At 44.4% G+C, this 23,273-nt stretch overlaps 1 protein-coding gene across 3 annotated transcripts in view; it reads right to left on the minus strand.

Moving 5' to 3' along the window:
- Positions 1-733: 733 nt before the first annotated feature.
- Positions 734-23,273, minus strand: part of LOC146857672 (uncharacterized) — a 58,756-nt gene continuing 36,216 nt past the window's right edge. For all 3 annotated transcript variants that reach the window (XR_014979941.1, XM_085648252.1, XM_085648251.1), the window contains exons 2-4: positions 14,397-14,460; positions 8,350-8,489; positions 734-1,475 (exon numbers count right to left, since the gene is read on the minus strand). Coding sequence is in view for 2 of the 3 variants with exons in the window: in XM_085648252.1 (XP_085504378.1) it covers positions 1,372-1,475; positions 8,350-8,489; positions 14,397-14,460 (308 nt within the window). In the remaining variant the exon portion in view is untranslated. The remainder of the gene's footprint in view (positions 1,476-8,349; positions 8,490-14,396; positions 14,461-23,273) is intronic.

Here is a 23,273-nt window from a genome sequence, read left to right on the forward strand (position 1 = left end):
CCTAATGGCAACACATGACGATGTTACCGAATAGAAACCAGACAATGCGTCGTGCAACTTCAATCGTCACACGTTTTCCCCGTGTACCTACAGGGCAACAACAATTCCGTCTTTACCTCTGCCCTACTATGGAATCGTTACAAACTTCCGACTTCCTACATCCCAGAAGTCGTCAAACAACATGGAACGCAACACGACTCAACATATAGTATTAATACATAAACCAATACTTATCTAACATCCACAATCAATAATCAATATTTTAACTCAATAAGCGATAAGCAGTCTATAAACAATAATCACCAAACCAATGCAATAAAACCATCATTCTGCTACCAGAAAAACTGATCCAGCGCAAAAGCCGGGGGAAAAAGAAAGAGCACAACTATCCTCCCTGCGTCGCAGACCTGTCGTCACACTAACTCATTCGCACACACATTCATTGGTGGGGCCCATAACACCAACACTCACGCGTCTCATTCACACAGGAGGAAGGATGATGCTGCTGCTGCGCTGGACATGTTGGGAAATACCTTATAACCTATAGGGAAAGAAAAGTTACTTTACAAAATATACATTAACATTCGCCACCTATAGATTCCTAATCCTAAAGCCCACTTGGTCGACGGACCAATTAGTTGGATTGGTTGATGGTGATTTAGAACCAGCTAAAACACATTTAAGACTCAGAATCCTTTATTCTCTTTAACGAAAAACCACAAACTCATAATTTCTGTTAATCAATCTTTGTTTATCTAAAATTTCATTGTAATTAATATTAGCATTTGTCTCATCAAAGTTTAGAATTTTCTAGATCAATTTATTTAAATCACAGAACATCATATTTACCTATTCTGGCTATCTGGGTTTTCTCTAATTCATTGGCTCTGCATAACCGAATTTAGTCGTTAAATTGTCCAAATAAAGCAGGCCAAAGCTCAAAGTCCGAAAGTCCTTTGCTCAGCACGTTACAGTCCCAAAGATCGCCAAAGGACCAGAAGTCGTGCCAGCATCCGTCATCGCCTGTGGGGTCAAAGAGGGTTTGCAGTCATAGTAACCGCCGAATGTGAGTAAACCCCTCCCTATTCTACTACTCTTTTATAATAAATTTCAGGATAACATGAAATATTTTTGGGCAGGGAATGTTCGTGATTGGCTAGTGGTAAACGTCCGATTTTTAGTCAGTCTGGGTTCACATGGATTTTGCTGATACGTTTCCGGAGAGGATTTAATACTGATGTTGAAAAGTTTCGATTTTCACTTGTATGATTCTATTGTTCATTTATACCAGTTTCTAGTGTCCGGGGTCTTGGCAGTCCACCAATATCATATCCTTGACAGGGACATGGTGTCCAGAGGTTGTTTGAAAGATCACGGAGCCATCCGAGTCTGCGCAGTAGACTTCGCGCTCACAAGACGGTGGCCACTTCTGAACTCGGTTTCTGCCGCCATATTGCGATAGGCCCAAATGTCAACTTAAGCAAAACAAACACAAAAATATAATTAATACAAAGAAATGATGCTTCTTCTGTTACATCCTTACTAATCCCCTTTATGTATTAGGATTTTCCTAGCATATAGCGACATTAAAAGCAATATATTCACCTTTATGGTCCTTCACGAAGATGCAAACGTCACAAAAGCAACATAAATCATGCAATATCTAATTACCACATGTACTACTATTAATATGCGTACATATTTTAGTTATTAGAGTTATTTTACCATGCAAATAGCAAGTTCCCACGTGTAATTTGTGTATGCAAATGGTTTGACTAATATAGCACAGCACACAATTAGAAAATTATAATAAGTAGGTTATTCAATTAGTACTTTCATGCAAAATAGAGGAGGTATACAAAATTTTGCTCTACCTGCTCCATCAGGCCTTTCACAGGTAAACTATTTGGAAACCCTCACGAAACAGCCAAAACTAACTAGCCTAATTCGCATAGGTTTCCAAAAATAGAGTTTAACAAAAATCACTTTAGGATTGTGTCATTTTTTATTGATTTTGCTTACAACTTCCATCGCCTACATCCTCTGGCTGCGAGGTCATATAATAGGGGGAGGGGTGGATAGGGTAAAGGGTTCAACATGGGGGGGAAAAAACTGCTCATGTTCATCCATTATATGTCTGCAGGTTAGTCATCACCTTTACTATTCGTGTCTTGGTTGTGAACTTGGGTGCTAGATGTGATTCGCAGCACACGCAGGTATATTGGACATGTGAGTTCACGATATATGTTAGATAAGTGTTTAATACGTGTTCTCCATGTTTGCTCAGATTTGGGAAATGTATGGTTTATAACTGCTGATAGCTTTTCCATCCCTACTAATTCCCAGAGTTTATGCAGCCAATCGGTGTGCGTTGGGACAGTGTCTGTGCCCCATTTTGATAGCAGGACCTGTTTCGCTGCGCAAAGTGCTAGTGTGATGGCCTTTCTCTTAAAAAAATGCAATGGGTATGTTTGAACTTTGGGTAGTCCCACTGGGATATAGCTGGGGAAGCATGGTATTTCGGTATTAAACATCTGGTCGGCATCCGTCCAATAACAGTGGAGTTTGGGGCACTGCCATAACAAGTGGGAGAGTGTGTCTGAGTGGGCACATTGCCGCCAGCATTTGCCATTTTTCCCTCTCTGCCACTGAGCTAAGCGAGCTGGGATATATTACCAGTGGTGGACAATCTCTAATAGCATTTCCTTTCCTGAGGCGCTAGTAGCTGATGTGCGAGCGAGATGTACAATGTTAGCCCACTCTTTGTCTGAGAATTGGCGTTCACATTCTGTCGCCTATCTTTTCCTGGCGGGTGTGTGTGAGGTGGTAGCCATGGTGTTTAAAAATGCATATATGTCAGATAGTTGGCGACGGTCGTCTCTTCTGGACAGCAGCCAGTGCTCAAATAGGGTCAGTTGCCTACTTGCATGTGGCCGTATTGCAGTGTATGTTACCCAGTGCCATACTGCCAGTGTTCTGAGTCCCGAAGCCCAAAGTCTTGCTTCATCTTCGTGTAGTTCAACAGGCCCTGCAGGTCGAATAAATCTCCAATGCATTTGCAATTGGCTTCTTGCCAACACATATAGGCCTGCTTGTGCATAGCCTGCGGGAAATCCGGGTTTCCTATGATGGGGAGAGTGGGGAAATCGGGGAAGAGAGCTGTTTGGGGGAGTAAGTCTTATCCCAAACTCCTATTGTGCCTCTGACCACTGGAGAGATGTAGACTCCCGGCGAGCGATGTCTGTGCTGGAGCCATGGTATTTTCCATATATGTATCCCGGCTACTGCTTGATCTAGAAAACACCAGTGTTTCTGGGTTAGTGTGCGTTGCTACTCCACCATGAAGCGCAATTGTGCGGCCTGGTAGTATCGTGTTAGGTGGGGTATGCAAGGCCTCCTTTGGCCACTGGCAGACATTCTAGAGCGCTTGCCACCCCAGATTAATACCTCTATGGTGGACTGTAGCTTCTTTAGCGTGGAGATTGGCGGTGTCAATGGCATTACCTGCATGAGGTAATGAATTTTAGGTAGGAGAGACATCTTTATGGCTGCTATACATCCTAACCAAGAAATGGGGTCTCCATGCCAGGACTGGATGAGGAATTCACTGTGCTCAATAGTTTAGAATATTTGTAGGATTTCAAGCTGTCTATAGTGGGTATTATGTGTATGCCCAGATAGGGGATTCTTCGTTTGGCCCATGTGAAGGGGAAGTCCATAGCCAAACGTGTTTGCTCATCGTGTGGGATGGTGATGCTGAGTGCTTGGGATTTTGTGTTATTCACCTTGAAGACAGAGACCTCGCCGAATGCTGCAAGTTCTTCTAGCACTTGGGGCAGTGTATGTTGTGGTTTGGTGCTGGCTAGTAATATGTTGTCTGTGTAGAGAGCTATCTTGTGGGACTGGCTACCCCATCCACACTCCTTCAATAAGGGGGTGTCTTCAGATGCGTTCCGCTAGAGGCTCCATATAGAGCACAAACAAGAGTGGTGAGAGCGGGCATCCTAGATGTGTCCCTCTGGAGATGGGGAAGGCTGGAGATAGAGTGTTGTTGACTCGGACCAGTGCTCTTGGGTCCGCATAACTAGACCAAATCCATTGCCGGAAACGAGCGCCCAAGCCAAAAGCCTCCCGCACCACATGCAGAAATGGCCAGTGCACCAGGTCAAATGCCTTTTCAGCATCTATTGACAGGAATAATGTTGGTGTCTGGGCTCGTTGGGTCTTGTCCAACAAATGGAATTGACTCTTGGTATTGTCCCCACATGTTCGGCCGGGTATAAATCCCGATTTGTCCGGCTCAACCAATCCCGGCATATTTTGTCAGAATCTATGTGCCAGCATCCCTGTGAAAATCTTAGCATCTACATTGAGTAGCAATATGGGACGGTAGGATGCACAGCTCTGGGGGTCTTTCCCAGGCTTTGGCAGGACTGTTATGGTCGCTGTACGCATTGACTCTGTGAGTGCCCAGGAAGTGCTAAAGGAGTTGTATAGCTGGACTAGCACCGGGATAAAAGTGCTACATATTGTTTTTAAAAGGCGGCTATGTATCCGTCCTGTCCGGGTGCCATCTCCAATTTAAGTTTGCCTATCACATCTAGGACCTCCCGTTCAGTTATGTCAGTCTCTATGGTGCTGCAGTGTGCTCAGGTAGCTTTGTCAATGGAGTTGGTTCTATGTATGAAGTGCAATCGCTCGGTGACTGGCTATCTGCCCCATATAGCTGCGTATAGAATTTGCTGATTTCGGCTGCAATGTCCTCATCCAGTGTTTTAAGTTTCCGATCCCAGTCTAGCAGGCTATGTACATGTCTGGAGTGTACCTGTGCTCGCAACCTATGTGCCAATAACTTCCCCGCCTTATTTCCCCCTGCGTAATATTTCTGTCACATGCGCAATAGCATGTGTTCTGCTGCATCCATATCTAGGACCCTGAGCTGTTTTCGTGCTATAGTCATCTGGCACCTGATTCTATGTGAGCCGGTTTGTCTGTGGGTCTTCTCTAGGTCCCTCACCGCCATCTCCAGTTTTGCACGTGTTGCTGCACGTTCTTTGTTAAGTCGTGCTGCTATAGCTACATAAGTTCCCCTTACTACCACTTTGAGGGTTTCCCAGAGTGTCGCTATTGCTGTGTGCGGAGTGTCATTGATTTTGAGATAATTTACAATGGCTCTTTCCACTTCCTTAACTGTAGAGTCAAAGGAGATCATCTTGGGATTGGAATGCCACATTTTGCATCCCTGACTACCAGCTGGGAAGCGCAATATTAGTTGGATGGGTGCATGGTCTGATATGAAGGCTATCTCGATGTCAGCTAGCATCACCATTGGGAGGAGTGAGGCCGAAATGAGAAAATAGTCAATTCTGGAATCAGATTGTTGTGCCGCAGAGAAAAAGTGTATGACTGTGTGGTAGAGTTAATGTCCTCTATGCGTCCACTAACCCTGGGTCTGCTAGCCAACGGGCTCCTTGAGGGGTGAACGTTCTGGTGGACCCTGTCCGTTGAGGTGACCTATCCAACGAGGTATCCGACACTAGATTAAAATCCCCCATCACTAATTTTGCATCAGTGCTATTCGCCTGCTGTATAATGGATTCTTGGTGGTCGTTATGAGCGTAGATGCTAGCTATCATGAAAGTCTGGTTACAGAGGGATATACGCAGCGCGATCATGCAGCCTGTGTTTTCTGAATGGGTTTGGAGGACTCGTCCTTGGAAGTGGGTGGCTACTAGAATGACAACCCTCACCTTCTTCCTGGGTCCTGCGGACCTGAACTGCCGGCCAAACCATTTAGAACGCATCCTACCCGTGTACTTTTTCAATAGACGTGTCTCCTATAGGAGACATATGTCGCAGCGGGCCACCCTATGCTGAGCTAGTATCACTTTTTTCTTGGTTGGCGAGTTCAAGCCCCGGACATTCAAGCTAAATACTTGCACCATGTGGTATCTTGGTTGTAATGACAGTCTGGGTCTCTATCGCGATGGACCATATCTCTGCACCCTGTGAGTGTAATGAGGTATGACAGCAATTCTAACTGTTGAGCATGATGATATATAACAATTGTGTAAATATTAAAACTAATAAAACATAGGCACCAAGTGGTGCACAACTTGCAGTTCTGTAGTAGGGGTCCATGTCTTCGGTCACTCGTGTCAATGTCCACAATTAATGTAGGCATTGGTAGCTCCACTGCTGCCAACTAATGTCTATTGGCTGAGGATGGGCCTGAGGGTGTCCTCTCCGCAGCCAGCACAGCAAGCTCCATTGAAGAGCTGACCCCACCTCAGTCATGTTGATATACCATGGCGACACTATTCATCTCGAATGTCGACCTAGCCCTAATCACTCGAGTTCTCTTTCTGGGGATTGATGTCATTCCATAAGTTGTTGAAGTAGCCTGTCCTTTTGCTGATGCTTTCAGTCTTGGTTGGTTTGCTTAATTGCTTTTGTGGTCTGTTCTAGGAGCCCCTCCTACAATGTGGCTCTCGTGGGGGTAGCCGGGAAGTCGTCTGCTGCAAGGAGGTTCCCTGCTCAAGCTCCAAAACTAGGATCTCTGCCGCTTCAGGGGGTGTGCAGACTGACCGAGTTTTTCCATTACAGGCAAAGACTAGGCGAAAGGGATGCCCCCATTTGTATTTCACTCCCTTGTCTCTCAAGAACGGCAGCGTTGCAGAGTATTGGTGGTCGAATACTGGAAGAGGCAGACTTTGTTTCCCTCAAAAATTATGTGAGGTTGAGGCCACACTGCAGCCATTTTAAGCTCTTTTTATGTGTAGTCGTGGAGGCAGGTAAGGATGTCTTGTGTGGAGCCGGGAGCTGATTAAGTACGTACCGCCCTATGTGTGCGGTCCAAAGTGAGATCCTTCCCCTCTAGTTCCGGAACTACATGGCAGAACAGTCTCTGAAACGTAGTTTACCAGGCATCTGGAATCTGCTTGTAACGGGACGCCCTTAATGCGAATGTTGGATCTTCAGGACCGGTTTTCCAGGTCTTCCAGATGATAGTTGAGGTCAGCATTGCAGTCTTCGAGTTCTAAGATCTCTCTGCGGCACTCCTCCAATTCTTCCACTCTAGCATCCCCGGATTGTTCCACTGAGTCTACTCGCTGCTCCAATTCACTCATGTCATGGCATAGGTCTTTGACTTTCTTGGACACCTCTGTGCGCAGGGTCCCGTAGTGTGCAGAAGAGGGTGACCACGAATCTGCGCATGATGAGGGCCTCTTCATTTGTTTCTTGCCTCTCAGCGGGCCAGCTGTGGTGTGATTTGGGGAAGCAGGGCCCTGGGTCCTCCCAATCTTTTTGGTGGGGCCCTTGGTTAGAAGATCCTTGATGGTAGTGGCGTCTTTTCTTCTGACGTAGCCTTGGTCACCAGTTCCAATCTTTGCTCTGAAGGGCCCGCCGGACCCCTGTGTATTCTCTGGAATTGCGCTAATGTTCAGAGTTGAGGTGAGAGTGAGCGGTTTCTCGGGTGGTCCTCTCTTGTTACCATCAGCTTCTTTTCGCGAACCCCCGGATATCCGGACTTGTATATCATAACAGGCTAGGATATGCTCACCACGTTGTCCAGTGTGTTCACCGTGTCCTCGCTCTGTGTGTACAGATCTGGTAGTATTGTGGTTTCTTTTCCACTAGCGTATCTCTCTTTTCTAGAGCCCTCCACAGGTGTTGTTGCTGGTCGCAGGCGTGCCTCCTCAGTAGCTGTGCCCTCCAAAGTATGGCCGCCACCACTTTGGTCAGTCCCTCTCTCTTCTCTCTGCCTTCGTCCAATGAGTTTATGTGCAATCGCCTGGGAACTGTCCTGCTAATGGCCAGACCCGGGGGTCTATCCACTGCCCTTACACTGTTTCCATGCACTGGCCTTCTGCCCGAGGTCTCTTCTATGCTCAACTCTGTCACTGGTGATGATCCCAGCAAGGAGGCCCTGTTGCCGTCTGGATGTGGGTGATCTCAATACAGTGGGGAAGTCTTGCCGTTCGTCTGCAACTGCCATCTAGCTGACACCAAGCCCCAAGGCTGCCCCTCGCTCTGTGTCCTGCGGTTGTATGTCAGCAGGCCTCCAGCAGCACCCGTCTGAGTTGAAGGGGGAAGAATGTGGGTAGAGGGGGGGACGACCAGCAAGTCCTCGCTAGGCCTCACTCCTCCACCCATGCCACCTTGGTGCTGCTCCCACACCCACTGGCATCAATCTGGGCCCCCGCCGCATCCGAGTGTATCTCCGTGCCTCCGGATCCTTATGCTACAATACAAAAAACTACTATCCTAGTTCTAACTACCTCCTTCTCTCCTTACAATAAACTAAGCCACGTAAAAACTAAGTTTTAAAATGTTAAATTGCCTTACCTGAGGGCAGCTCTTCCCCCATCTGATCTTGATCCCCCAACTGTAGACAGTAATGTACAACCCGCAACGTCATCTGTATTAGTAAAAATGAATAAAGGATTTTTTCTCCCATTGATTTTAATGGGAAACCGTCGGAAAACCTACAAAATTAAAAAAATATATATGTTAGAGTACAGTACAGTTGCAATGTGGATTTTTTAAAAATAATAAAAATTTAAATGTATTTGTATATTGTTTTAACATTTAAATTCACTGTCTTATATTTTTAAAATAGAAATAAACTTTACAAAATGCATTATGAGTTGTCTTTATTATTTAATATCTATTATTAATATTTTTAATAATCTTAAATAATTAACAACATTTACTCTGACTTAAGCATGTTTACATATTATTATTTTAGTGCTTTAAATTCTTTAAAAATTACATTGCAAATTTATTATAAATGAATACACAAGTATTACAATGAATACCTGGGTATTAATACACTTCCCCGCCCATAACCCCTGATTCCCTTGCATCCCATCCCAGGGAATGCGTGTATATCCCTTTTCTTTTTTTCTTTAATTATATTAAAAATTACTTAAAAAAAAGTATATCAGTAAAAAGTAATACTAGGGCGTTAATATTAATACCTGGGTATTACTACACTACCCCACCCAAAACCCCTGTTTCCCTTGCATCTCGTCACAGGCGTTAGTTGTCAAACCCACTTAAAAAATAATTACAATGTTTTTTTTAAACTAAATACATGTTGTTATAGTACTTAATTTTTAAATCACTCAAGTATTAATATAAATTAATACACATGTATTAAAAAATAATATTTATACAAATACCTAATTATTCATTCCCCCAGGGTCCTGGCCCACCTGGGGGGTTTACTAAAATCAAGCACCGGAAACCATGCTATTTTTTTCTTTTAAATTCCCACAGTTTCACTGTTTCACAGGAAATTGTTTTTTTAAAAAAAACATTTTTGACCCCTGGCGGGATCCCTGTGGCACCCCACCCTCCAAGCCCAGGGGGTCGGGGTATTCCCATTGTGCCTTCTAGTGTTTTTTAAAATGTTTTTTCTTGGGACTCGGCTGAGTCCAAAGCCCAAGATGGCTGCTAACACTTCCTGGTTTAAGTGCTGGAGATCTGTCGGATCCGCGGTGGATTGACATCCCTAGATATACATAAATCTGTTTTCTCTAATAACTCAAAAACTGCTGTACGGATTTACACCAAATTACAAAAAGGGCTCTTTCTGGACCAATATCTAGCTTTCTGTTAAATTTTGTCCAGCAGTACGGGCTGTAGTTGTGTCTAAAATCCCTATGGGAAATTGCATGGGGAAAACAAATTTTGGGACCTCTCCTTTTCTTGCTCCCCACTTGATGAATCACCCCAAAAATTTCCAAACAGCAGTTGACGTGAGTGGGAAACTAGTTTTGAAAATGCTGGTTAAGATTCATCAAACAGCACCAGAGTTATTAGCAAAACAAAAAACACTTTTCCTATGGAAACTAGGTCCAAAATATAACTACTTTGGAGCCGATTCCGATCCGGGTCGGAAAGCACTCCGACCGAGCCGGATCCGGAGTGTTTTCCGACCGAGCCGGAGGCCTGCAGTCCGACCGAGCGAGTACGATGCGGCCGTATGCTGCCAGACTCGGTTCGGTCGGACTCCCATGGAAGTCAATGGGAGCCGGTCCTACGACGCGTACATGGGCTCCCATTGACTGAATGGGTACGTCGCGGACAAGTGCGTCCCCCTACAGTGGGTACGCGTCGGTGCCATACGCACCGTACATGCCTGTGTTGGGGAGACCCATGGGTCTCCCCCTGTGTCCGAGTCATAGGGATGCGGGTGTCAGGGGGTCTGACGTGAACCCCCAAAGGCAACCACCCGAACGTTTTGCGAGCCAGACACTCCGGCTCGCACAGGCTGTCTGACACGTGCATCGTACTGGCTCGGTCGTAAATCGCATCCATTGCACGCCGCGGTTAGCGTCCGACCGAGACGTACGGAGCGGTTCGGACCCGGAAACGACTCGGTCGGTGAATTTCACGTAGCCCGCATCGTACTTGCTCGCTCGTACAGCTGTACGAGTCGTCCAGAAAACACGCGTACGGCTTGTAGTTTTTCCGGCCGGATCGTGCTCGGTGTACTTCCGACCCAGATCAGAATCGGCCCCTTTGTGGTAATATATATCTCCAGAAAAGGGCTAACAAAGTACAGAAAAACTAGGTGAAAAACCAAAACAGAGCAGAAGAGGGCAACACAGAGAGCTGAACAACAAGCAGAAAAGGCAAAACAGAGGGCCCGAAAAACAAGAAGAAAGGCAAAACAGACCAGAAGAGGGCAGAAAAATTTGCAGAAAAGGCAAAACAGAGGGAAGAAAAACAAGCAGAAAAGCAAAACAGAGCAGAATTGGGAAAAACTGAAGGCAGAAAAACAAGCGGAAAAGGCAAAATGGAGGGCAGAAATGTGTGCAAAAATGGCACAACAGAGAGCAGAAAAATTAGCAGGAAGGCAAAACAGAGTAGAAGAGGGCAAAATAGTCGCCAGCAAAACCAGGGCCATCACCTGCTCTCTCCCAAGGTGCGCACCTTCAGGAGATAGTTGTTTGATTTTGCTTGGCAGGAGCTGTGACAGCTGCCACCAAGCGAGAGCAAACACTAATTCTGCTCTCACTAAGCAGGAGCTGTCAGACTGCTCCTGATTGCTGGTAGCGGAGTTTTCTTCTGTTTCCCTGCCCACTGTGAAGTGGGCCTGGATACAGATAAAAGAATTGCTCCCACACACATGAAGCTGCATTTTTAGCAGCTGCCTGCGAGCGGGAACAATGCTCTCTCCCTCAGAAGGCAGGGAGCCAGCTTGGACCGTGGTGGCTTTGAGGCTCTCCACGCAGTCTCTAGTGATACACACTGGGTGCCCTGGGTGGGGCCAGGGCACTCAGCTAGATGTGGCTGGACCCCGGCCGATGGGGTCCCATGAGCCAAAATCGGCCCAGGAAAAGGGAAAACAGAGTTCAGACAAACAAGCAGAAAAGGCAAAACAGAGTAGAAGAGGGCAAAATAGAGGGCAGAAAAATACGCAGAAAAGGCAAAACAAAGGGCAGATAAACAAGCAGGAAAGGCAAGCAGGTCAAAAAAAGGCAACACGGGGCAGAAAAAGGAGCAGAAAAGGTGAAACGGAGAGCAGCAAAACAAGCAGAAAAGGCAAAACAGAGGGCAGAAAAACAAGCAGAAAAGGCAAAACAGAGGGCAGAAAAACAAGCAGGAGAGGCAAAACAGAGGGCAGGAAAAACAAGCAGGGAATGCAAACAGGTCACAGAAACTAGCAGAGGAGGCACAAACTCAGGGCAGCAGATAGACAGGCAGCGGACTGAGGCCAAGCTGACTGGAAAGGAGAACGGTCACAGGTGGAGCTGACATGAGGACCTGCTTAATTTTTACAGAAATTAAACCTCAATGTGAAACACTAACATATATAAACATAGCAGGTGCCCCAATTGAAGCTCCAATCTGAGTCTAACTATAACGTCCTTGTCACCTTTGGTTTTTTCAGTGAATATATATATATATATATATACACATACATACACACATGAATATGTGTATGTTACATACAGTTGCCTACAAATAACTACTCTAGGTTGTATACCTTTGGGTGGATGTGAAAGGATATATAATCAAACGAAAATAAACTTACATGTACTTATTGATAAAAAACGTACCTTACAAATGCGTTGTAATGGCATGCGATGTAAAGGCAGATGCGTTGTAATGGCATGTATTGTTATGGCATGCGTTGTAATGGCTCTTGCGATGTAATGCCCGTGTTGTAAAGGCATTACAAGGTAATGCCTGCGTTGTACTGTATGTTTCCCCCTCCTGGGCGGCCCCGCCTTTGCGTCCGTGAAGTGGGCAATGGGGGACATTGCTCTTGTTTCACATCTATATGACGAGGGCAGTATTGATGTTCTTTCCCTGCGACTAGCGTGGTACTGAATCAATGAATACTTTCTCTTAGTCAGATGGGATGGTGAGGGAGGCTGACGAAGTGGACACCGCTCTGGCGGGGTCGCCTGCTTCCGCAGGTTGCTGTGGAAGTGGGACCTCATTGGGATCTTTACTCTAGATGATGTCATGAGCGTAATGGTTCTTAAATCCTTTCAGACCTTGCAGGTGGAGTATCAGCTTCATTAAAGTCAGTTGCATCACTACCTTCAGCTCTGATCTGATCCTGTACATTGCAGCCCTGTCGAATCTCCCTGAACTTACCGCATTAGAAGGTACACTTATAATGGGAGACCTGGTAGACCACAAGATTTCAGACACTTATTTCCAACCACGTACAATTGGGGTAACAGTTCCTAAGAAAAACAGTGCCGCTATGGTCTACTGTATGACAGGAAAGAGACAGAGCAAAGGAGAGTCTGAGGATAAGGTTCGTAGGTAAAGGTGTGATGAAGACCAGATACTCCTGGGTGGGTACTAGAAGTGCCCTCACACACCCTTGCGGGTGCAAAGCATCCTCATAGGGCGAAGTTCCTCGTGGGGGTGGCGCTGCAGTCCCTCACGGGCCCTTCAAGACTTCTTCACTTATTGATAGAAGTTGGCTTACCCATGATATTTCCTGTCTACTGTGGTAGAAGTGGGCATTATTTGAGTAACAAATGAGTAACCTAATGGATGAGGTCCTTTACTTTTAATTGTGTGGGAAAACAACAAGCTGGCAGATTTCAAGTGTAAAGTACCAGTAGTCACTAGTAAATTTAAATGCCTTCAAACTTGTGTCAGAGGACTAGCTGGGTGGGATTGGAGCAAAAATAGATAACCGGGGGTACGTGTTCTCTGAAGGGAAAGGGATTTTTAGACAAGAGGTAAACACATACAATTATATCACATCCAGAATGCGTAGCTGGTGTTTGAATGCAGCCAAAACTGTTGTCTTGGATAGGTACAGGCTTTGGAGGTCTTAATTTCATGTTACCCAAGCTCTCTACAAGTAAAGACACTTGCATGGTACACATGCAGTCCTGGGAATAGGGCACAGAAGTCAAACAGGGCATTTTGTTTGAGCTCAGATGGTCTTCTAGTAAGGTTATAGGTGCCTCAGAATGCACATTCTTGATGACTAGGCTGTTCTCAGGAATGATGACAGGTATTGATGAAGGTACCTTCTGAGCCGAGAGGCCTCAAATAAAAGATGGTGCAGGATTATTTTGTGTGTTGTGAGTGCCATATTCTCTTACCTCTAAAGGCACAGATATTTCACGTTCTTGAGTGGCAATCTGATTATTTTCATTGCCTCTTGAGCTTAGGCCACTGTATTGCAGGGCCGCCTCATGGATACAGTGTCTCTGTCCTCAGTACTTTCATTAATCATCATGGGTACGTTTCTATGGCAGAAACAGTGTTATCGAAGAAACCTAGTGCTGTCTCACTTGAAGCTCTCAGTGAAACTATACAATGCCAAGCTGCATAATGCGAAGTACAGTACTTATCAGCAGGACTTGGAGTACATGGTCAGAAAGACTTTCTCAAAGGCAGGCATGTAACTCAATTCAGCCTCAGAAAGATGACTGGAATGCTATAGAGTCATATGCAGTGTGGCAACTGGGCTGGTCTTGAAAGTACTGTCTTGTTCACAAGTGGGAACAATGTCTCTGTTTTCGGGATTAACAAGAAGCAAAGGCAGGGAAACAAGTGGATTTGACGCTGTAGCTTCGTTCTGTATACAGATCGGGGCAAATCTTTCTGCTGTAAGCCAGATCAGACCAAGATGCTTTCTTTGTCTTTATCAGCATGCTGGGCTGGCCTTCAAAGAGTGGTACGGTGAACATCAACAGGAACAGCTGAAGTAGACTCAAAATGGCCTCTGGCACTGCTTTTTCATTACAATCCTGTTTTAGCCTTACTGGAGACATTATGTCAGACTCTGTATTAGTTGTGATCTCTCAGCCCGCTTCATCTCAGGAGCATTTATGGCATTGGAACACAATAACAAGTCAATATCAGCATTGCTGGAATTAGATTCAACAATAACCAACCTTAAAATGGGAACTGTAGCTAAAATGGAACCTGTCCTGGATCTGTTTAAGAACCTCGACCTTTCTGCAAAAATAAAGGAGAATAAAAGCAAATGATTAGAAATAAATTATTAGAATTATGAAGGTGAATGGTCATAGTGTTTATGACATCGCTGGAATAACTTCTAATCTAAACAATCACTGAATGTGTTTGTCATGAGTTTGATTATCATAACTTCATGACATATTTTAGAACACAAGAATATGCTAGAAATGTGTGTTTGCTGGAATCACAGTTTATCTGACACCAACAGACAGACTGATAGACATTCACACAGTTCAGTCACTAACCCATGCATTCAGTAAGACATGTTTAATCACTCACTTATACAGTCAGTCACGCACCTACTAAATCATCCATTCAGACACTTATACACCCGCTCATTCTTCAATACACCTTAGTATATATATATATTCACTGAAAAAACCATAGGTTTCATACACGTTATAGTTAGGAATTAGCATTTAAAAAACCTTGCAAATTCACTTAAAAAACCATAGGTTTCACACATGTTATAGTTAGGTGGATATTTCACTCGTAAAAAACCAATGAAATTCCCCCGTTATAGTTAGTTCAGATAACTATAACTCGCGCGCCCGCAATGCACTGCTGATGACGTCACATATTACATCACTCATGACATGGTCAGTGACATCACTCATGACATCACTGATGACATCATCCTTGTGATAGAGTGGCGGTCGCGCGAGTTATAGTTATCTGAACTAACTATAACGGGGGAATTTCATTGTTTTTTTACGAGTGAAATATCCACCTAACTATAACATGTGTGAAACCTATGGCTTTTTAAGTGAATTTGCAAGGTTGTTTAAATGCTAATTCCTAACTATAACGTGTATGAAACCTATGGTTTTTTCAGTGAATTTATACGGTTTTTTAAATGCTAAGTTATGTATGTATTATCATTTTTTTTATATATTTATTTTACAATAAACTACGTATTAAACATTTTATTTATTTTTTTGGATTTTTCACCCTGCGATTTATTTTTAAAAAAATATATATTTTTTTTTCTGCCTTCGGGGTTCTTCAGGGACCCCCTGACAAAGGCTAGGGGGTCAGGAACTCTCTACCCTGCCCCCTTTTCACGTTCGCCACCTTCCTTTTTCACTCTCGCACTGAAAACAAACAAAATGGCGGCCGACACTTCCTGATTTCGACCGATTCGAACATTGACTAACATGTAACCACCAATCAGAATTACGCTCGCGCACGTTAGGGTGCTCGCACGGTGCGCGCACGGTACGCGCTTATAGATATTTATATGCTTTTAAATGCAATTTCTCAGGAACTACTGAACAGATTGACACCAGACCTGCAAAAGGCACTTCCCTGACCTGAGGACTACCTCTCTGCCAAATTTCAAGTAATTCTGTTCAGCCGTTCGGGCTGTACCTTCGACTAAAGGTCCTATGGGAAAATGCATGGGGAAAACGCGTTTTGGGACCCCCCTTTTTTCTCGGCCCCCCACTTGACAAATCGCCCCGAGACTTTCAGGGTAGGAGCTTAGCGGAGCACCCCATTAGTTTTGAAAATTTCACGAGGATTCGTCAACCGGCGCCAAAGTTATTCAAAATAGAATTTTCAGATTTCCTATGGAAACACGGTCCTAACTATAACTATCTACTGGTGACCGCCAGTAGATAATATATGTGTGTAGATATATATATTTAAACTTTACAGAAACACACAGTCACTGGATGATGTCATCAGTGATGTCACTGACCATGTCATGAATGATGTAATATGTGACGTCATCAGCCGTGCATTGCGGGGGCACGAGTTATAGTTAGCTCAAATAACTATTATGGTCGAATTTCTCTGGTTTTGTGCGAGTAAAATGTCCATCTAACTATAACGCCCCTGAAACCTATGTTTTTTTCAGTGAATTTCAAAGGTTTTTTAAATGTTAAATTCTAACTATAACGTCCCTGAAACCTAATGTTTTTTCAGTAAATTTCTAAGGTTTTTTAAATGCTAATTTCTAACTATAATGTCCCTGAAACCTATGGTTTTTATAGTGAATTTCTAAGGTTTTTTAAATGCTAATTTCTAACTATGCCTACAGAGGTAGGGCATGTGCAGAAAGAGAAAGAAAGGCACAAAAAGAAGCAAGAGAAATGCAGAAAGAGGCAACAGAAGTCCAGAAAGAGAATGAAAGGTACAGAAAGAAGCAGAAGATATGCAGAAAGAGGCCTTGTTGCAAAGTCATCCTGTGCACCCAACTTTTGGCTGACAGGTACTGGTGGTAACTGACTCTGACTACCCAGGCCTAGAGCCAGTGCTATGCTAAAAGATACTTAGAATACAGTGAAAACACCTACATACACTTGGGCACACTATGGGTTGGGGTACCCCTGTGACTGGCATGACCTCCCCTGTAAGGCCCTTGTATGTAATAGGGCAGGGGGATTAAAACTACGTTTAGCTATTAGTTGTGTTTGCAACATGGTAGAGAAAGGGTGCTGGGCCTCCGACCAGCGCTCAAGACATCTGCTGCTTAGGACTTACAGGAGGTACCAGGAGGTCTTCTTGGCCCCCAAAGTCCCTCGGAGTAAAGTGGACTTCATCCCCCATCCCGTAGTCTGCCAGGAGGCGCGTTTGCAGAGTGGTGGAGAAAGGGGGCATGGACTCTGAAGACGTCTTAGCAATCCTACTGTGCGGGACTTACTGGAGGTAACAAGGGGGGTACTTGGCCCCCAAGGACATCCTTGGGGGCCAGCTATCCCTTATATGACCTCCAGTAAGTACCACACAGCAGGATTGGTAAGTTCTCATAAAAGGTCCCCCTTTGCCTACTATTTTGCAAACATGCTCCCAGATGCACTCTTCGATGGGGATTGAAGACCCCTTCACTGCTGGGGGTCCTTAGGTGCCAGCTAGCCTACCTCTTACCTCCAGTAAGCCTCACACAGGGTTTGCTGAGAAGTGGACACAGGCCAAGCCCCATTTCTCCACCACTCTGCAAACGTTCCTCCTGGCCCGCTCTTGGTTGGGGATGAAGTCCCCTTTCCTCATGAGGATCCCAGGGGGACAACTAGCCGACCAGGCACCTCCAGTAAGCCTCACACACCTGGATTGCTGAGAGTGGTCCGAGGCCACACACCCTTTTTACACCACTCTGCAAACGCAGCTCCTGGCGCACTGCTGCTCAGGGTATGAGGTTCTCTTGTGTCCTGAGGTCCTCAAATGGACCTCATCGCCCCATCAGCAGTGCGCCAAGAGACGCGTTTTCAGAGTGCTATAAAAAGGGGCATGGCTTCGGACCATCTCTCAGCAATCCAGCTGTGTGGCACTTACAGGAGGTACCTGGTGGGCTAGTTGGCCCCCAGGGACTCTCAGTATTCATGGGGACTTATTTCACCAACTTAGAACGCGCTAGGGGGCGTGTTTGTAGAGTGGTGCAGGGAGGGGGCGGGGCCTCCAGCAAGATGCTGTCTTCTTTGAAGGGGAGCTGTGTGGCCCCCCTTCTCTCAATATGTTTTTGGCCCTGGGGAGCCCATCCCCAAGGGACATAACATTTTTTTTTTTAAACAGGAAGGGGGCTGCGTGGCCCCCCTCCCAAGGCCAATTTCGGCCCGGGGACCCCTTCCCCCGGGGCATGGCCAGACTTGTTTTTTTTATTTAATAAATTTGGAGGGGGGCTGCGGGGCCCCCTCCTCAGGCCAATTATGGCCCAGGGGACCCCATCACCCGGGCCATCCTTCTGCTTTAAAAAGAAAATGATTAAAGTGAAGGGGGTCTGAGTGACCCCCTTCCTGGGCCACTTCTGTCCTCGGGGACCCTATCCCCCGGGGCCAGCCCTCACGTTGGGGACCGTGGGGGAGTCCCAATGCCCCCACGTCCCCTGCCAGCTCCTGCGGGAGCCGGCATTGCTTTTGGGTAAGGGGAGCTGCTGACATGCAGCTCCCCTTGCCCAAAAGCAATCTGCTTTGCTTTTTGGAAGCGAGAGCAGGTTTCCTATGCAGGGTTTGCTATGACAGGGCGGTCATAGCAAACGGCAATGTCCCCGGGACATTGCAGGAGCAGGCCTTTTGGGGGTGGCAGTCCCCAGGGCCATGAAGGGCTCCTGGAGGGGAGTCCCAAGGTGAAGATAGCCCTGGGAAGGTGGTGGTCGCTGGGGCCCAGGGGTCCGTATTTAAATAATCAGGGCCCGGGGGAGGTGGTGGTTCCCGGGGCTACGGTGGGCGTGTGCCCCCACACATTATGCATAAAGCCCAGGGGAGGTGGCGGTCTCCAGGGCTGCGGGGCCCCAGCAGGCCCCCGCTCTATTATTCTGCATTGCCCCCGCGACCTGGCCCACCCAAGGGGTTAACAATAACGAAGCGCAGGAGCCCGCGCTTCATAATTTTGTTTTCTCAGCCAGACTTGTGCACCCAGTGCAAATTCAGCCAATTTGTTTTTAAAAAAAATGCTTTTTTGGGCCCTGGTGTTCCTTGTGAGACCCCCTGAGCAGGCGTAGGGGTCCAGGTGTTTCTACCCTGCCCCCTTTTCTTGTTTTTCACCTTTATTTCTACTGATTTATTGTGACTCGGTTACCAAGTCACAAGATGGCTGCCAACACTTCCTGGTTTGGAGTGTTGGCAGCCAATCAGAAGTCAGCTGGTGCTCGGGAGGAGTTGAGACTCCTCCTCGGTGCTCAGATATCGATATTTTTATTTCTCAAATTTCTCTGTAACTACTGAACAGATTTGCACCATTTAAAAAAAGGGTCGCTTCTGAAGCAAAAGCTACCTGTTTGCCAAATTTGGTGTAATTTTGTTCAGCAGCTCGGGCTGTAGCCTGTTCCAAAATTTCCTATGGAAATTAACATGGAATAAACGAGTATTGGGACCCCCCTTTTTTCTCACCCCCCACTTGACGAATCACCCCCAAACTTTCAAGACAGGAGCTGACCGGAGCGGGCCATTAGTTTGGAAAATTTCGCGAAGATTCGTAAACCGGTGCCTAAGATATTGGCAAATCACAAAATGCTTTTCCTGTGGATAATAGGTCTTAACTATAACTACCTACTGGTGACCGCCAGTAGGTAATATATATATATGTTAATTCAAATGGTAGATTTGTGCCTAACAAACAATGTGTTCATGTTCAATAACATCCTGTACCAACAGACTAGGGGTGTTGCGATGGGGACCAGCTTCTCCCCCAGCTATGCATGTCTCCACATGGGCTGGTGGGAGGAGCTGGTCCTCAAGACAAAACATGGGCAGTATTCTAGCAACATCAAACTATGGTTACGCTTCATAGGTGACCTGTTTGTGGTATGGAGAGGAACATCAGATGAGGCTAGTGAATTTGTGAATAACATCAATGACAATGAATTACATTTACACTTTACAGCCACAATCAGTAATACACAAGTCAGTTTTTTAGACACTCAGGTATACTTAAAAAACAACAAAATTGAGACCAGGTTGTTTAGAAAGGAAACTGCAGGAAATGCTACTTTACATGCAAGCAGTTCCCATCCTACAAACTTAATCAATAGCATCCCCTATGGTGAGATGCTAGGCCACCACAGTAACCATACAGACCTGATAACTGCCCAGAATGAGAGTAGAAGTAGATTTCTTGAATGGGGTTATTCATTGAAGATTATCAACTGTGCCATATCCAAATCTATGAAACATGAAAGGAATACACTACTGGAGGAGAAACAGGTCAATCCCATTAATACTTTCACACAGACAGGGTACAAGGATACAAAAGCCACAGGTGTGTTTAGAATCATTATGGAGTATAGCAAACAACAAAAACAGATATAGTCAATCATCAGCCGTAATTAGCCATTGGTACTCAATGACCCGGTCATTGGACCAACTCTACCTCTGAGACCATCCATCACGTACAGCAGAGATCCATCCATGCATGATGGTTTAGTCAAAACGAGTCCAGAGGTGTTAGAGGGTACTAGCTGGCTACAAACCCACAAAGGCTGTTATAAATGCAAATCTTGCAAAGCCTGCCATCAGGGGATGAATATGACTTCATATAAAACTCCTTTCAGTCCTAAACAACACAAAATATCCAAACTACTGACCTGCAAGACCGAATATGCGGTCTATGTATTGTCCTGTCCCTGAAATTTGCAATATGTGGGAAGCACCAAGTTACAGGTACATAAAAGGGTGCTCCAACATTTAAGGGCTATCAACAACCAGGACAATACTTACCCAGTAGCGCACCATTTCAAAGAAAAACACAAATCAAACAGTCAAGACCTCCAATATGTTGTGATTGATTCAGTGGCCCCGAGTAGGAGAGGAGGAAATAGGGAATTCAGCCTGAGACAGCTGGAAACTCGTTACATCAATGAACTTGCTTTCAAACACCCGGTGGCCTGAATATATCGGAGGATCAGTATACATGTCTTTAGTAACCAGATAACTATTAGCAAATGTCAACATCACTTTTATCCAATGTTTAATGTTTAATGTTTTACATATATACATTTATATTTATTTATATATTTTATGGTTTTTATGCCTATTTATATTTATTTATATGGATGTGTTGTCTGTCTGATATTTTAACCAACATTTAAAAAACATTTTAAATATTTTAAACATGGACTGGAAATAACACTGTGACTCTTGCACATACCTATTTATCCATTCAGTTATACGTTAGGATAAGGGAACAGATAGTTTCATCCATACCATGAATTCACAGTGAAATTGACCCACATAACGGTATTCAAACGAGGTTGTATCGGCTAACTGATAAATTATTTAGAACGGCACGGGTAAATTCATGTGCAACAAAGGGGAAAGTAAAAATACCTTCTGCTTGTGGCTCCAAGCCGAGGTATCTCCGCCTTTACCTGAACTGTACTCATAATTAATGTAGGAAACTACATCCAACAAATATATGAGCTGTACTTATCGCACTTAGCACTTACATTTTTACATTATATTTTTTTATTTCACTTTTATGTATTGCACTATTACACTTTTTGCGAATGGCAATTATGACATAGGTTATGGAAACTAAATTGGAAATTGGGATGACTTCATTTGAATACATGTATACATATACATACATATATATATATTATCTACTGGCGGTCGCCAGTAGATAGTTATAGTTAGGACCGAGTGCCCATAGGAAATCCGAAAATTCTATTTTGAATAACTTTGGCGCCGGTTGACTTATCTTCGTGAAATTTACAAAACTAATGGGGCGCTCCACTCAGCTCCTACCCTGAAAGTCTCGGGGTGATTCGTCAAGCGGGGGCTGAGAAAAAAGGGGGGTCCCAAAACGCATTTTCCCCATGCATTTTCCCATAGTACCTTTAGTCGAAGGTACAGCCCGAACGGCTGAACAGAATTACTTGAAATTTGGCAAAGAGGTAGTCCTCAGGTCAGGGATCTGCCTTTTGCATATATGGTGTCAATCTGTTCAGTAGTTCCTGAGAAAATTGCAGTTAAAAGTACATAAATATCTATATGCGCGCACCGTGCGTGCACGGTGCCGTGCGCGAGCGTAATTCTGATTGGTGGTTAGATGTCAGTCAACATTCGAATCGGTCGAAATCAGGAAGTGTCGGACGCCCTTTTGTGTGTGGCAGTGAAAAACAAAGGTGGAGAACGTGAAAAGGGGGCAGGGTAGAGAGTTCCTGAGCCCCTAGCCTTTGTCAGGGGGTCCCTGAAGGACCCCGTAGGGTGAGAAAAACATTTTATTTTTTTTCAAAAAATCGCGGGGTGCGTGCATGGTGCGCGCACGGTGAAAAACCCTTTAAAAAAAAACATTTTAAACGAGCCATTCCATATTACAGGATACAGTCAATCTATAACTATATACATAGGTAGTTTATTGTAAAATAAATATATAAAAAATATAATAATACATACATAAATTAGCATTTAAAAAACCTTACAAATTCACTAAAAAAAACATAGGTTTAACACACGTTATAGTTAGAAATTAGCATTTAAAAAACCTTGCAAATTCACTTAAAAAACCATAGGTTTCACACACCTTCTAGTTAGGAATTAGCATTTTAAAAACCTTGCAAATTCACTGAAAAAACCATAGGTTTCACACATGTTATAGTTAGCTGGACATTTCACTCGTAAAAAACCATTGAAATTCCCCCGTTATAGTTAGTTCAGCTAAATATAACTTGCGCGACCGCAATCCACTGCTGATGATGTCACATATTACATCACTGTATTCACTAAGATACTGTTAATAAGTCAGTTATACAATTAATTTTACAAGAAAAACATCCATTTAGACACTTATTTACCCATTTATTCTTCCATTAACCTTTAGATATACATATATAAAAAATATTTATTTTTCAGAAAGACACATATTCACTGGATGATGTCATCAGTGATGTCATCAGTGATGTCATTTGAGATGTCATCAGTGATGTTATGAGTGATGTCACTGACCATGTCATGAGTGATGTAATATGTGACATCATCAGCAGTGGATTGCAGTCGCGCGAGTTATATTTAGCTGAACTAACTATAACGGGGGAATTTCAATGGTTTTTTACGAGTGAAATGTCCAGCTAACTATAACATGTGTGAAACCTATGTTTTTTTCAGTGAATATATATATATATATATTCACTTAAAAAACCATAGGTTTCACACATGTTATAGTTAGCTGGACATTTCACTCGTAAAAAACCAATGAAATTCCCCCGTTATAGTTACTGCAGGCAACTATAACTCACGCGACCACAATCCTCTGCTGATGACGTCAGATATTACATCACTGTATTTAGACACTTATTTACCCATGTCTTCTTCCATTAATCTTTAGCTATACATATATTACAAATATTTATTTTTCAT

The sequence above is a fragment of the Triturus cristatus genome, chromosome 3_2, assembly GCF_964204655.1.
Source record: "Triturus cristatus chromosome 3_2, aTriCri1.1, whole genome shotgun sequence".
Taxonomy (NCBI): Eukaryota; Metazoa; Chordata; class Amphibia; order Caudata; family Salamandridae; genus Triturus; species Triturus cristatus.